The 15,712-nt window shown below is 55.2% G+C and overlaps 2 protein-coding genes across 2 annotated transcripts; both read left to right on the top strand.

The window, feature by feature from the left end:
* Positions 1-813: 813 nt before the first annotated feature.
* Positions 814-6,222, top strand: DDX41 (DEAD-box helicase 41). The gene is made up of 17 exons (XM_042945446.1): positions 814-939; positions 1,021-1,131; positions 1,386-1,545; positions 1,623-1,697; positions 1,824-1,884; positions 2,011-2,147; positions 2,535-2,607; positions 2,729-2,882; positions 2,959-3,095; positions 3,949-4,111; positions 4,291-4,422; positions 4,714-4,785; positions 4,921-5,017; positions 5,157-5,306; positions 5,390-5,461; positions 5,578-5,688; positions 5,868-6,222. The coding sequence occupies exons 1-17, from the start codon at positions 913-915 to the stop codon at positions 6,002-6,004; spliced, it is 1,869 nt and encodes a 622-aa protein (XP_042801380.1). The 5' UTR covers positions 814-912; the 3' UTR covers positions 6,005-6,222.
* Positions 6,223-6,308: 86 nt separating this feature from the next.
* DOK3 (docking protein 3) lies at positions 6,309-13,646 on the top strand. Its single transcript, XM_042945501.1, has 6 exons — positions 6,309-6,778; positions 8,393-8,588; positions 9,550-9,855; positions 11,642-11,741; positions 11,852-12,024; positions 12,145-13,646. Exons 2-6 carry the CDS (start codon positions 8,523-8,525, stop codon positions 12,841-12,843), a joined length of 1,344 nt encoding a protein of 447 aa, XP_042801435.1. The 5' UTR covers positions 6,309-6,778; positions 8,393-8,522; the 3' UTR covers positions 12,844-13,646.
* The last annotated feature ends 2,066 nt before the right edge of the window (positions 13,647-15,712 follow it).

Genomic DNA, 15,712 nt, shown 5'->3' on the forward strand with positions numbered 1-15,712 from the left:
TGCCCTCACGCTCATTCTTTCTCAAATAAAAGTCCCCAGTGAAGTTGAAGTTACTTTTGACAGGGCCCTGCATGCCCTGGTCCCTGTCTACCTATCCAGCTTTAGCTCTGAACACTCCTATCCCTACAGCAGCCGGCCACGTGACCCCTCTGTTCCTTGAGGAATCTGTGTGCTTGCACAAGGCCAGACCTTCACTCCTGCAGGGCCCTCCATCAGAAGGCTTCTCTCCCTTTCCTCCCCTCCCTGTTCTGAGATTCTACACTTCTCTGGAAGCTCAGATCTAGGTCTCCTCGAAGCCTCTGGTTCCCCAGGCAGTGAGTTACTCTAAGCTCTATCACAGCATTTACAATAATAACTTCGTACATAAGTACAGACCCTCAGCAAAAACACTGTCATCAGTATTTTATTTATCCCTCACCACTCTGAACATGTGTTGTCACATAGATAAGGACGCCAGTCACAGCTGCAGTGCAAGTTGATTCGTTACCCGCGCCCCGTGCCCGGGATGCAGTCCCCGGTGGGGTCCCAGCTGGCCCAGTCCCGGAACGTGCCAGATGACGTCAGGCTCTGGGCGAAGCTAGGCCTCCGCTAGGCGGGTCTCTTCTGTATCTCCACTCGTGGGACCTTCCACCAGTCTTCGTTTGAGCGTTTAGCGCATGCTCCAAGTCCTCCAGCGTCCCATAATGCATTGTATGACGCTTCGCCCTCGCCCCTGGCAACAAATGCGCAGCCGCCCAAGGGTACTTTGACGCTGCACTGCCTGACAGGGTCTCGGGAAAGTTTGTCCCTCTGCGCGATCCGGCACTCAGAGGTCGTTGCTAGGTGCCGACCTTCCGCTTCTTCACATCTGATTGGATCTCACGCAAAAATTGAGGCGGGGTTTTACCGTAGCGCGCCTGCGTACAGCAAAGGATGGAGGACTCGGAACCTGAACGGAAGGTGGGAGCGAGGTAGGGGTCGGTGCGGGTGGCGAGCAGCTGTGAAAGCGGGGGCCTGGGCCTGATTCATGTGTATCTGTAGCGGGTTCGCACAGATGAAGCGACTGCCACAGGAAGCCGCTCCGAGGCGGAGGATGAGGACGACGAAGACTACGTGCCTTACGTGCCTTTGCGACAGCGGCGGCAACTGTTGGTGAGGGCCTCGGGTCGGAAGAGAAATGAGGGTGTGGGAGGGAGGGTGGCATCCAGTGGAGTGAGCTGTCAGTAGTTGGGACCGTGGCCCCCAGGCAAACGAGGGACTGCCAGTCTGATCTGAGGGGTAGGGCACCTCCATGTCGCGTGGCCCAGGACCCTCTCCCAAAAGCCAAGATCCTGACGCAAGCCCCCTGGGCCCGATACTCCGCTTTGTCTTGGGCTTGGCTCTGAGGGGCGCTGGTGGAACCTCAGCTCCAGAAGCTATTGCAACGAAGGCGCAAAGGAGCTGCGGAGGAGGAGCTGCAGGACAGCGGCAGCGAGCCCCGGGGAGATGAGGACGACATCCCTCTGGGCCCACAGTCCAACGTCAGCCTCCTGGATCAGCACCAGCACCTTAAAGAGAAGGCTGAAGGTGTGCTGGGAAGCAGCGGGGAGGCTCAATTTGGTGCACTGCTTTGGCATGTCTCTGACATCTGCTTCTTTTCTCAGCTCGCAAGGAGTCTGCCAAGGAGAAGCAGCTGAAAGAAGAGGAAAAGATCCTGGAGAGTGTGGCAGAGGGCCGAGGTATGGTTGTAGTCAGGCAGGGGGAGAGGTGGACTAAGCCTCCTCCCTAGCCCCAAGCATGTTATATCTGAAGATCCTGGCCTCTGGGAAGCAAGAGCCATCCCTGAGCCACATCTGTCTCCTCAGCTTTGATGTCGGTGAAGGAAATGGCCAAGGGAATCACATATGACGATCCAATCAAAACCAGGTATGTCTTTCTAGTCTGTGGTAAAGCAGTCATCTTTACTTGGAATGGTATGTGGCTGAGCCTGGCAGGACACCCCAGAGCCAGCTGTGCCTGGGACCTCTCTTGACCCCCACCACCCACTCACAGTTGGACACCTCCCCGTTATGTCCTGAGCATGTCTGAAGAGCGGCATGAGCGCGTGAGGAAGAAGTATCACATCCTGGTGGAAGGAGATGGTATCCCACCACCCATAAAGAGCTTCAAGGAAATGAAATTTCCTGCAGGTACTGGGAACTTTGATGGTCAAACAACTGTGAGCCTGTGTCCCAGCCTCCCCTGAGCTTAGCATCTACAGCGATGAGTCAGGTAGTGAGAATGGAGGGATTTGAGGAGGGGTTTCTTTAGGTTTGAATTACATTTGCCCTAGTTGTCCCTATTTACTGTCCTCTGCCATTAGGGAGCTTCAGTGGGCAAGTGACATTAGCCTTAAATGGACCTGGGTGCAAATCCTGCCTCCACCAGCCTAGAAGTCTTGGACAAGTCTATTTTTCTCTCTCTCTTTCTCTGGGCCTCATTTGTAACTCAAAGAGGGTAGTGCTAATTTTACAGCTTTGGGGGCCTGATAAAGTATCCATGAGACACAAGGATGATGCTAAAGTTGTTTTCCATAGCCATCCTGAGAGGCCTGAAGAAGAAAGGCATCCACCACCCAACACCCATTCAGATCCAGGGCATCCCCACCATGTGAGTATGGGAGGCCCTGAAGAGGGTGGTGATGGGAAGGAGTAGTCACTAGGTGTCCATCTGGAGACCCATTCCCTGCATTCTACTGAACCTGATCATCAGGCCTGTTCTCTCCCAATAGCCTGTCTGGCCGTGACATGATAGGTATTGCCTTCACGGGTTCAGGCAAGACATTGGTGTTCACATTGCCTGTCATCATGTTCTGCCTGGAACAAGAAAAGAGGTTACCTTTCTCCAAGCGTGAAGGGCCCTATGGACTCATCATCTGTCCCTCAGTAAGTAAGCCAGGCTGGGGGGCAGGGCAGAGACAGGCCTGCCTTCTGGTGCTAACCTCTGCCCCTGTGCCTGCAGCGGGAGCTGGCCCGGCAGACCCACGGCATCCTGGAGTATTATTGCCGCCTGCTACAGGAGGATAGCTCCCCACTCCTGCGCTGCGCTCTCTGCATTGGGGGCATGTCTGTCAAAGAGCAGATGGAAACCATCCGACAGTGAGCATAAGCACCCCCTGGGCCTCCCCAGAACCCCTAGATAAGCCAAAGCGCCCTTTGCTTTAACTACCCCCACATACCCTTACAGAAACCTTCTGTGGACCTAGTCCTCAAGAAGCTTTTTGTCTGATGGTGAGATCAGTTGGGTTGGGACAGAGGGATGTGGTAAGGTACTGTGGGAGCACAACAGATGGAATGGGGACATTTGGGAGGTCAGGGGGTCAGGGCATTCTGGGCAGAAGGCACAGAGGTGGGGGACCCAGGGTTTCCAGGAAGGTCAGAGCCATCCAGTGTGGTCCATCATGGAAGCTGAGGCACTAGGGCAGGGCTGGATCCATGGCCTTTCCACACAGCGTAGTCCCTAGGAGACAATGCCAGATGCCCTGGACCAGGCTCTGGGGTCACAGACCGGCCAGACCCAGACCCTTCTTTCCAAGGCATTCCCAGTCTCAAGGAAGATTCAGATACAGAAAAGATTAATTCAGAATACCAGGAAAGTGAGCCCGTCAACACCTACAAAGGGAGTTACAGGAGCACAGACTAAGGCCTATTTGGAGATTTAGATAAACCCTCCTGGGGGCAAGGGGAGTGAGTGATCTAGAAGGGGGAAGAATATGCAAGCAGAGGTGATTCATGGCTGGGTAGGAGCTCTGGAGCAGAGCAGTGGTCAAGAAAGCTGTAGCCCCTTCCAGGAGAGATGTGTTTTGCAAGTAGGGCAGGGTGGCGGAAGTGATGAGGGGACAGATGAGGAGAGACAGGAAAGAGGCCAGAGGGCAGAATGAGCAGAGTGCCAGCCCTTAGATGCAGGGATGGGCAGGTAGCCCTGACCTCAGGGTCTCTTCTTGATCCCCAGTGGTGTGCATATGATGGTGGCCACCCCTGGGCGCCTCATGGATCTGCTGCAGAAGAAGATGGTCAGCCTAGACATCTGTCGCTACCTGGCTCTGGACGAGGCTGACCGCATGATTGACATGGGTTTCGAGGGCGACATCCGCACCATCTTCTCCTACTTCAAGGTGCCCATGCCTGCCTGGCCAGGGCTTCTGGCCACCCTCCCCAGGATGCCACATTCAACTGTGGCAGGCCCTGAGGCCCTGCACTGCACACCCACTGGCCCTGATTCAGGGGGCTACATCCCAGCTCCTTGGTCTTCCCAGGCCTCCCATTCCCTCATTCCCACCCTACTCTTTTTCAGGGCCAGCGGCAGACCCTACTTTTCAGTGCCACCATGCCTAAGAAGATTCAGAACTTTGCCAAGAGTGCCCTGGTAAAGCCTGTCACGATCAACGTGGGACGTGCCGGAGCCGCCAGCCTGGATGTCATCCAGGTAGGCAGGCACTCCTGATGAGCACACCTTCTAGGGTCTCTTTTGTGAGGGTTGGATCTGCCTAGGCTCCATCAAAGCTGTTGGAGTAGGGTTGAGGGACCACCTTGTGGTCACTGGGGGTTTCATCTAAGCCTCAGCCCTTAGCAGCAGACATTCTTAGGGTGACCAGTCCTTGATGACAATAGGCTTCTGGTCCCCTCCCAGCCAGGATTGGGGGCCCAGGCTCTGTGGCAGGGTCATGGCTGGTGAGCCCATTTGCAGGCCCACCTGACCTGGCCCCTGTGGTGGCAGGAGGTGGAATATGTGAAGGAAGAGGCCAAGATGGTATACCTGCTCGAGTGCCTACAGAAAACACCCCCACCCGTGAGTGCAGCCAGCCAGGCTGACCCTGGACCTCTGGGATGAAGGGGAGAGGGCAGTGAGGGGTAGTATGCTGGAGAAGGTTGGGCATGCCCAGTTGGAGTCAACCCTCATGACTGGAGTTGGTCCTCTGGACAGGTGCTCATCTTTGCGGAGAAGAAGGCAGATGTGGATGCCATCCACGAGTACTTGCTGCTCAAGGGGGTCGAAGCGGTGGCCATCCATGGGGGCAAAGGTCAGAGTAGTACATGCATAGGCATGGATTCTGCTGCTATTGCAGCCCCTCACCTAAACCCTTTCCCTGTCTGGTGAGCCTAGCACTACTTCCCAGACTCCTGCTGTCACTCTGATGGCTCCTGCCTAACCTTCCCCAGACCAGGAGGAACGGACCAAGGCCATCGAGGCATTCCGGGAAGGCAAGAAGGATGTCCTGGTGGCCACAGACGTAGCTTCCAAGGGCTTGGATTTCCCTGCCATCCAGCATGTCATAAATTATGACATGCCTGAGGAGATCGAGAACTACGGTGGGGAGCTTGGGGGTCAGCGGTGCGGGCTAGACCCCAACCCATGGGCAGTGGGCCAGAGGATCTGTTCCCTCTCTCTGCAGTGCACCGTATCGGCCGTACCGGGCGCTCAGGAAACACAGGTATTGCCACGACCTTCATCAACAAGGCCTGTGGTAAGTCTGCCACCAGGGCCACCTCAGCTGTCCCCTGGGTCATCTGCCTGTGGCTACATGGGTCTTGGCTACAGGGCCCAGGGTTGGTCCTGATGGTTCCATCCTTACCTCCACAGATGAGTCGGTGCTGATGGACCTCAAAGCCCTGCTGCTAGAGGCTAAGCAGAAGGTACCACCCGTGCTGCAAGTGCTACACTGTGGAGATGAGTCCATGCTGGACATTGGAGGTGACTGTGGAGCAGGAGTGGGGGCCCAGTGGGGGGTGGGGGGAGACATGACAGGAACACCACAAAACAAGTCTGTGCTGCACATCAGAGGGCAGGGGCAGGAGGTCCTGGGGGAGCCAAGGTCTGGGATATGGAGCCTGGCCTTGTGATCATGCTGACTCTCACCCCCGTGCCCCCAGGAGAGCGTGGCTGTGCCTTCTGTGGTGGCCTGGGCCATCGAATCACGGACTGCCCCAAACTGGAGGCTATGCAGACCAAGCAGGTCAGCAACATTGGCCGCAAGGATTACCTGGCTCACAGCTCCATGGACTTCTAAGCCATCTATCATACCTTGTCTCCAAGAGGCCTCAGTCTCCAGCCACCTCCCACATACACACCAGCCCCTTGGACAAAAAGCCAGCATCCTCGGCCCAGCTGGCCTGGGCTGGGCCAGGCTGGGCCTGGCTGCCTGCTCCCTGTGTCCCCCAGGATTCTATTTTTGTTCCCCTTTACCCCAGTTGTCATTAAAGCACAAGCCTCTCTGGTCTCAGCCCAGCCCTGCCTCTGTGTTTCGTCTTACCTGACCCCTGCCTCCTGGGTAGGCCTCACCCTCTGACTTCCATAGCCCCTCTGAGGCAGGGAACTGGCATCTGCTACTGCTACCGCCAACACTCAGCCTGCTGGGTCTTAGTTGTGGAAGGAGCCATGTAGCTGGGGTCCCCTTCTGGGGGCTCTGGCTATCTCCTCTGGGCTAGCTGGATTGGTGACTCGAGAGACCGCATTGGTGGGCCAAGGGGAAATGGTTGGGTTTTCTGGTCTCTGGTTGGCTCTTTATAATCTCCAGCCTTGCCCCAGCCTCCCTCTTCCTGTCAGCTGAATGAAGCTCTTGGGGCCCCTTGGGAGGCGACTTCCTGCCTCAGGCCCCCTGCCCGCTTGCCGGCTCACACAGGCTCCCAGTAGGAACCCTCTGTTCCCCTCACCAAGGGGGTAAGCAGATGCCACAGGACTGCTGCTCAAGCCACTAGTGCTCACTTACCTCACCTCATGCCCAGCTGTCTGTTGGGCTCAGGATCCAGGCAATCCAGATAGACGTCTGCTGGGAAGCTCCTAGGTAAGTGGCAGAGGCAGATGAGAAATGAATAACGGGGTGGCGGTCAGGAGACCGCTGGCAAATGGAACAGGATTTCAGCATCTGGCAAGGGGTAGGCAGAGGAAGAGCACTGGCAACGATTTCTCTGTGCCCGGCACTTCATGTGCAAGACCACATGCTTATCCCAGCAGGACAGCAGTTGCTCAAGCCATGTTTGTCACTTGGTGTTTGGTTTGGGGCAAGTTACCTAATGTTTCTGAGCCTCAATTTCCTCATCATTGAAATGGCAATGAGCATGCAAAGGACATGGTGTCAAGCTACTGGAGCTCGGGGCTGCCCGAACTGCACTGGATACAAAGCCAGGTGGAGAGACCCTTGGAAAGATTTCCTGCCCGCACCCCATATGTGACCCCAAACGGTATTGCTTAGCCTGGTTACACATTCCTTTCTAAAGGTGGCATTGAATGAGTGACATGAGTCTGTCCCCAGAATTCAGACACACACTCAGAGCCCCAATATTAGCCTCCGGCAAGGTGAGGCAAAAAAAAAAAAAAAAAAAAAGGTGCCCAGCAAGAAGCAAAGTTTAAAAAAGAACATGTGAACTCTCTAGGGGCCTACTGGGGGGCATACCACCCACACTCACATGACCAGGCCTTGCCATGAGGACTGAGCTTCACTGGTGGGGCCAGTGAAGCTGGCGCTCAGACAGCATGGGGTGCTCAAGGGGACCTCCCGGGGAAGAGGCAGCCTGGTGCTGGAGTGGCACAGTGATAGGGGGTTCCCTGGAGGCATTGGGCTGAAGGGAGGTAGAGGCCAGAACATAGCACCTTGAGTGATGCACTGAGGAGCCCAGGCTAGACCCAAGGGCAGTGGGAAACCAGGAAAGGCTTGGGAAGGGGAGAGACCGGTTGGTTTGGGGCTGATAGAAAGGACCATGGTGGGCCCTGTGGGACAGTGGTTCAAAGGGGAGATGTGAGGCTGGCAATGGACAGGGGCTGTGAAGACAGGAGCAAATGAATATTAGAAATATTTCCAAGATAGGGGCGCCTGGGTGGCTCAGTTGGTTAGGCGGCCGACTTCGGCTCAGGTCATGATCTCACGGTCCGTGAGTTCGAGCCCCGCGTCGGGCTCTGTGCTGACAGCTCAGAGCCTGGAGCCTGTTTCAGATTCTGTGTCTCCCTCTCTTTGACCCTTCCCTGTTCATGCTCTGTCTCTCCCTGTCTCAAAAATAAATAAAAAAAAAAAAACGTTAAAAAAAAAAAAAAAAAAAAAAGAAATATTTCCAAGATAAAGACAAGCAGAGTAGGACTGAGAGGGTACCAATCAGGGCTCAAGAGTGGGAAAGCAGGGAATTGGCCAGTCTGGCTAGAGGGGGGGTCCTGGGGCAGGGCTGTGGGAATGTCAGGTGCTGGGGTGTACAACCACCCTGCACAGAGGAGAGGTTGGAACTTATGACTCACAGCCAGCTGACCCAGGTGCAGACATAGGTCATTTGCCATCCAGCGGTCTGACGCCCCTGCCAGGCCCAGGCACACGTGGGCACCTTGGGCCAACTGAACCCCAAGGGAGAAATATGTGATGCCCCTACCCATTCCTAGCTCCTTTACTGAAGACAGGCTCCCCTCCCCCTCTCAGCCCTGCAGCTGCCTCTCTGGACAGAGGGAGGGGGAAGTGGCCAGAAGGGGAAGTGTGAGGAGTTCCCCTCTGGCCTGTCACCAGTCTCCTCGGGCCGTCGGAGTGGCAGCCCTGGGGCCTGGCTGCGGCCATGGAGCCTCTGGAGACTCCCATCAAGGACGGCATCCTCTACCAGCAGCACGTCAAGTTTGGAAAGGTGAGGACCCTGGCTGGCAGGCAGCTGCCCAGGACAGTAGGCTTCTGCCCCAGCCTCAGCCTACCAGGACCAAGGAGAATGGGGAAGGGAGTCAGGGTGGGGGACCCAAGCAAGGTGTTGGGGAGTAGAACAGAACCCCATTCTCAGCTTGAGTGGGTTGGGCTGAGTGGGCCTTTTTGAGAGTCTGCCTTGCTTACGGATGGGGAAGCCAAGAGTGGGGAGGGTCTAAGACTCCAAACCTTGGGGCAGAGCAGAGCTGCAAGGGTAGCTAACCCAACAGCCTTCCGCCCTATGTAGTAGAGGCACCTAGGCCCCTTGAGAGAAGGCCGGGGGCTGAGCTGGAGGAGCCCCACCCTGCAGAAGAGGGCTCAGCTCCTCCCAGCTCTGTTAAGGGACATAGGGGAGTTTACCTTTCTCACCAGGCAGTAGGCCCTACACCCTCACAGCTCAGCTGCAGCTGCTGCCTGGTCAGATAAACAGTCTGTTTCCTTTGCTTTACGCTATTTGCATGTTTCCTTCCTTGCCATCATGAGACTAAGGCCTTCCTCCTGCCCCAGGCCTTGTCCCTCTGGCCCAAGTGATCTTTTCTTTGGGTGTTAGGGGGTACTAACATAATGGTAGTGTCAGGTGATCTGCTTAGCTGCTAGATACTTCGGAGACATGATCCAGCAGAAGCCTTAACCTTGTGTTCTCATAACTTTTTGAGATATGAGGGCACTAGTGCCCGGGGGGGGTGGGGGGGGGGTCACAGGCAATTTGTGGAGTGGATTTGAACCCACAGATGACTGGCCCCAAGCACAGACTTCCCCCTGCTGGGCTGGCCCTGGCAAGGCCTCCTCCTCTGGGGCAAGCAGAGGCCAGCCTGGGTGGTCAGGAGCATTTGCTAAGCAGCTTGTGCAGAGCTGAGCTATGGGGAGAACTGCTACCCAAGGGTCTTATCCCTCATCCTCATCTCCCACAGAAGTCCTGGCGAAAAGTATGGGGTCTGCTGTATGCAGGAGGCCCATCAGGTGTGGCACGGCTGGAGAGCTGGGAGGTCCGGGATGGTGGCCTGGGGCCAGCAGGTGACAGGTCTGCGGGACCTGGCCGGCGTGGGGAACGGCGGGTCATCCGCCTGGCTGACTGCGTGTCTGTGCTGCCTGCTGATGGTGAGAACTGCCCCAGAGACACTGGTGCCTTCCTGCTCACCACCACAGAGCGCAGTCATCTACTGGCCGCACAGCATCGCCAGGAGTGGATGGGCCCCATCTGTCAGCTGGCCTTCCAGGTGAGCATAAGGCTGGTGGGCAGAGCATCCAGGGGCCAGAGGTGGACCACCTGACTCCCCCACCTTGTTCATCTCCATGCTCATTCACATCCTATCACTCAGCAAGTACCTGCCAAGCACCCATAAGCCTAGGGAAATAGCCCAGAAGCCCACAGAATGAATCTCCAGTAGCCATACATGCTATGGAGAACATGAAAGCCCGAGTAGGACCAGGGGTGAATGGCAGGACATTAGATGGGAAGGCCTCTCAGGAAGGGACTGTGAGACTGAGTCCTCAAAGACAAATAAGGACCCACCAGGCAAAGATCTGAGGGAAGAGTGATGCAGACACTAAGGTCTGAGAAGCGTCCTGAACAGAGGGAGCAGAGTGGGCAAAGGCCCTGAGGCAGGGAAAAGTTTGGTATGTTAAAAGGGCAGAAAGGCCAGCGTGGCTGGAGGGTAAGGAATGGGTAGGAACCCAGGAGGGAGCAAAACTGGAGAATATGGTGGGACCAGCTGAAACTACTTTAGGACACATGCAGAGTTTGGAATTTTATTCTGAGTGAGAGAAGCCTTTGGCGTGGGTGGGGGGTCTTTGGGGAGCCAGGGACTGAGAGCTTTACAGCTTCACAGGGTCTGTGATAGACCAAAAGGAAATGAGGCTGGAGGTTCCTCAAAAAGTTAAACATAGAGTCGCCATATGACCCAGCAATTCCACTAGTAGGTGTGTATACCCAAGAGAATTGAAACAGGTGTTCAAATAGCACTTGTATGAGAATACTCAGAGCAGCGTTATTCACAATAGCTCAAAGGTGCAGACAACCCCAATGTCCATTACCAATGAATGGATAAACCAAATATAGTCCATCCATACAACAGAATGTTACCTGGCCATATAAAAAAGAATGAGGTACTGATACATGCTAATACCATAAATGAACCTGGAGACCATCATGCTAAGTAAAAGGAGCCAGACACAAAAGACCACATATTAGTATGATTCTATTCATGTGAAACACCAAGAATAGGCAAATCCATAGGGACAGACAGCATATTTGTTGTTGCCAGGGGCTGGGGGAAGGAGGACCGGGGAGTGACAGCTTATGGGTACAGGGTTTCCATTTGGAACAATGAACAAATTCTGGAATTAGATAAAGGTGATCGTTGCACAATCTTGTGACTATACCAAAACCACTGAATTATACACTTTAAAATGGTGAAATGGTAACTTTTGTGTATTTCAACACAATATTTTAAATTAAAAACAAACAAATGAAGAAAATGAACAGGAGCAAGAAAACCAGTGAGGAAGCTGTTGCATGTGACCCAGGCCATACTACTATGGGCCAAGGTGGTTGTGGAGGAGGTGCTGATAGAGCTCCGAGGAATTGAGGGGATGAGGAGTTGGAAGGGGGAGTTGGCGAAAGAGGCCTCGGGGGGGATCTAGTAGCCAGTTCACTCATGTGTCCCATCCCCGAAGCTCCTGCCCCTTTGTCACTCCAAGCTGTTAGGGACACATACAGGCAGGCCCAGTCCCTGGCCAAGTGCAGGTGCAATGGGGACATCCTCTTGTGTGTCACTACTTTACAGCTCTCGGCACCCTCAAGGGGGAAGCTGGGGGTTGCAGGTGGGAAAATAGAGGGGTGCCCAAGGTCATGCAGTGGGTCAGGGGCAAAGCTGGAAGTGGCACCCAAGTCCCTAGGTGCTCCTGCTTGTCCTGGAGTCCTGGTTTACTGGCCCAGGGAAAGGATGTGGGAAGAGGAGTGGGGGTGAGGGCTCTAACTTCTGGCCTTTTTTCATTCCTTAGGGCACAGGAGAGTATCCCTCAGGATCAGGGGAGGTGGAGGCTCCCAAGAGGGGCCTGGTCCCCATGGAGGAGAATTCCATCTACTCCTCCTGGCAGGAAGGTGAGTCAGGGAGGTGCAGGTGCAGCCTCAGCCATCTTATACTTGGGGCTGGGGTCTTTGGAGGACCCATATAGGCTGTACCTGATGCCTCACCACCATCCTGCCTGCAGAGGGCGAGTTTCCAGTAGTGGTACAGAGGACGGAGGCTGCCACCCGCTGCCAGCTGAAGGGGCCCTACCTCCTGGTGCTAGGCCAAGACACCATCCAGCTAAGGGAGCCCTCCAGCCCCCAGGCCCTCTACACCTGGCCCTACCGCTTCCTGCGCAAGTTCGGCTCTGACAAGGTGAGGTGCTGGGCAGCTACCCCACCCCACTGGCCCTGCTGGGAAGGGTGGCAAGTGGAGGGGTGCCCCGGGTCCCTCCACCTCTAATCCGCCCAAACCACCCCCCACCCCCATGTCCAGGGCGTGTTCTCCTTTGAAGCCGGCCGCCGCTGTGACTCTGGCGAGGGCCTCTTCGCCTTCAGCAGCCCCCAAGCACTCGACCTGTGCAGGGCTGTGGCTGCTGCCATTGGCCGCCAGCGGGAGCGGCTGCCAGAGCTGGCTGGGCCCCGGCCCTGTCCCCTGCCTCGGGCCACCTCCCTGCCTTCACTGGACCCACCAGGGGAGCTACGGGAGGTGCCCCCGGGGCCCGAGCCACCCAGTGCCCGGAGGGCATGCCTGGTTGAGCCCGGGCCCCAGAGCCTACCCCTACTGCTGAGCCCGGCACCCCATGATGAGTCGGCACCTGGGCTCTATGCCTCAGTGTGCAAGCGAGCCAGCGTGCCCCCAGGCAAGGCCGAGCACCTCTATGAGAACCTGTGCATGCTGGAGGCAGGTCCCATGCTGCCCAGGGATAGGGACCCGGAGCAGGAGGGTCCCAGCCGCCACAGCCCCCTGGCCAGCCCCATCTACCATAACAGCGAGGACTTGGGTTGGCCTAGCCCTGCCCACGACAGCAGCCTGGAGGCCCAGTACCGGAGGCTGCTGGAACTGGAGCTGGATGACAGTGATGAGGTGGGGGGCTCTGGCCGCCCCAGTGCTCACTCAGGCTTCAAGGCCAAGCTAGTGACGCTGCTGAGCCGTGAGCGGAGGAAGGGCCCAGCCCCCTGTGACCGGCCCTGAAAGCCTTGTATGGATCTCTGCGATAGGAGAGAAAGGTGCTCTGCTCTCCCTGGGCCGGGAAGGCGGGCAAACAATGGACATCTGGGACACACACCCGCATCCACTCTAGCCTGCGGATATAAGGCAGGCAGCTTGGGGAGGACCCCTCATGTGCCCTGTGGGCCCCCCAATGTATAGTGTACAGATTTGCTGGTAATAAAACCTCCCAGCTCTGCTCTTGGTCCCACCTTATAGCCCACACTGTGCACCTCCAATCTTCAGCTCCTGGCAATGGCACTCACTGATCCACATGGACACACAGCCCCTCACTCACGTGTACTGCACCTAACACCAGTGCCCTGTACTGGGTTCTGGGGGACACACATAAGCCAGACTTAACCTTTGCGACCCGTGGGCTCAAGTCCACTAGAGCAGATGTATGGGGTGCAGATAATTATGGCCCGTATAGTCCTGGGCAATAAAAATGGCTGGGACAGTAGGGCAGGAGGAGAAATTGGGCTTGCTGATGGGTGAGGTGCCCTCTGAATTAAGTGTGAAGGGTAGGCAGGGCATTACCAGATGGGCAGCTAGCCCCAGGGCTTTCCAGGCTGAGTGTAGGTATGCACTGGCCCTGAGATGAAGGGAAAAGCATGGTCACAGAGGGCTCCAAGAGGCTGATAGGGAGTTGGTGGCCGAGCATGAGAGGCCTGACCATCCTGCAATGAGCTTGGTCTCATCTTCAGCAGAGAGACACAGCCAGATAAAGAAAGGAGCAGCATGGAAAACAAATTTGAGGGAGTCTAACTGGAGGCCAGGAAGCCTGAGCTGGGGAGGAAATAATTGGGGGGGGGAGCGGGGGGGGGGGGGTCAAAGGGACTTCAAAGATCTGCACAACCAAAATGCCTGCTCCACTGAGACTTAAAAATGTGCAGACACTTCTAGGGAAACTTGGGCCTCAGTCTCCTCAACTGTCAAGGACAAAATTCAAATTACCTACCGGGCATGCATTCATTCCTTAGAGTTTTACTTATGTGCCTGTTCTATGCCAGGCACTGGGGACACAGCCATGTTCAAGACAGTGAGGTCCTGGTCTCAAGAAGCCCACGTTCCAGAAGGAGATAAGCAAACCTTTTGAAGACTTTAGTGCCCTCATGCTACTCTGGTCACTAACCCTGGGGCTTCCATGCACAAAAGCATCATGCCCCCCAAGAACCTGCCCCCACCCCAGCCCCTTGACCTCAACTGTGCCTCAACTGCCCATGCCCTTGGCACATCCTGAACCTCTTCTTCATGACATTGATGCTCCCTTGGCACAATCTTGTTTCCAAGCATCCACCTCTAGCCACCTCCTTTTCTCCTTCCAGCCCTCTTCCTCTAGCATGGCCCATAAAGCTCCTCTTCAGCCTCATTGACTTACATGACCCTTTCCTCACCATCTGTGCGGTCACTGTCCGCATCCTTGTCCAACTTAGATTCTGTGCTCCACCAATGGAGTGACCCCCTTGTGCTCCTCTCTCCTTCCATCTTATTTGTCTGGCAAAGCACCCAGCTTCAGATGAACCCAATTTCCCTCTGTGCCTGCACCCTGGCAGCTGCCCATGGCCACGGAAATTACATAACCAGGCTGACCACATTCTCTCATGTTGTGATCTCGAAGCTCAGATAGACAGACTCTCAGGAGAGATGCTTTCCTCCTCCCAAGACCTTCCTACCTTCTCCTTTCCATCCCTACCCATTCTCATCTCAAAGATATCCTGGAGAAATAGCAGCTGACAGAAGTGAACGCCTTTGTCCTTCCACCACTTCATCAACAAGGGCCCCAGCAGCTGCACCATGTCCCTCCACCCCTGCAATGGAAGAAATGTCTGTTCCCCAGCCCGCACTCCAACCCCAGCTCCTTACTGCACAGCTCAGCACACTGAGCTGTCCCCTCTCCTCAGCCCAATGAATTCTACCACCATCATCATCATTTCCAGCCACATGTAAACATGCTCCATAATTTAACATCTTTGAAGGAAACCCTTGGGGGCGCCTAGGGGGCTCAGGCGGTTGAGCAATTGATTCTAGATTTCAGCTCAGGTCATGATCTCACGGTTCGTGAGGGTCTGTGCTGACAGTGCAGAGCCTGCTTGGGATTCTCTCTCTCTCTCTCTCTCTCTCTCTCTCTGTTCCTCCCCTGCTTGTGCACACTTGCTCTCTCTCTTTCTCTCTCAAAATAAATAAATAAACTTTAAAAAATAAATAAAAATAAAGGAAACCTTTGACCTCACATTCTTTTTTTTTTTTTTAATGTTTGTATTTACTTATCTTTGAGAGAGCGCATGCACAAGCAGGGGAGGGGCAGAGACAGAGGGAGACAGAATCTGAAGCAGGCTCCAGGCTCTGAGCTGTCAGCACAGAGCCTGACACAGGCGCGAACCCAAAAACTGTGAGATTATGACTTGAGCCAAAATCATGTGCTCAACCGACTGAGCCACCCAGGCACCCCTTGACCTTGCATTCTGCTTCAGACCCCTCCCCATTCCCTTTTCCTCTTCACAGCGAAACTCCTCAAAAGAGTTGTTGATTACTTTCATTTCCACTTTCTCCTATTCTCCCTTTTGCCAATTCAAGTCTCCCCGTGGTCCCCCCTGCTCCATTACATCGCTCTTATCAGGGTCACCAACTTCCTTGCTCCCCAAAACAAAAGCAACCTGGCCTCCCTGACTCCTCAGCAGCATTTGACACTCCACTTGGTTTTCTTCCATCCTCACAAATCTCTCCTTCCCAGCCTCTTCTGACTCCTCCTCTGCCAGACTTCTGCCTGGGGCTCTGGCCTCAGACACGGTGTAGCTCAACTCTGGCTGCACACAGAATAACCTGGAGCCTTTTTATTTTTTATTTTTTTTAA

The sequence above is a fragment of the Panthera leo genome, chromosome A1 (genome assembly GCF_018350215.1).
Source record: "Panthera leo isolate Ple1 chromosome A1, P.leo_Ple1_pat1.1, whole genome shotgun sequence".
NCBI classification, from domain to species: Eukaryota; Metazoa; Chordata; class Mammalia; order Carnivora; family Felidae; genus Panthera; species Panthera leo.

Coding starts and splice junctions, on each gene's coding strand:
- DDX41 (XM_042945446.1), top strand. CDS start 913: ATGGAGGACTCGGAACCTGAACGGAAG. Junction 4,786..4,920: donor TACAGAAAACACCCCCACCC/GTGAGTGCAGCC, acceptor TCCTCTGGACAG/GTGCTCATCTTTGCGGAGAA. Junction 5,307..5,389: donor TGAGGAGATCGAGAACTACG/GTGGGGAGCTTG, acceptor CTCTCTCTGCAG/TGCACCGTATCGGCCGTACC.
- DOK3 (XM_042945501.1), top strand. CDS start 8,523: ATGGAGCCTCTGGAGACTCCCATCAAGGACGGCATCCTCTACCAGCAG. Junction 11,742..11,851: donor CTACTCCTCCTGGCAGGAAG/GTGAGTCAGGGA, acceptor TCCTGCCTGCAG/AGGGCGAGTTTCCAGTAGTG. Junction 12,025..12,144: donor GCAAGTTCGGCTCTGACAAG/GTGAGGTGCTGG, acceptor CCCCATGTCCAG/GGCGTGTTCTCCTTTGAAGC.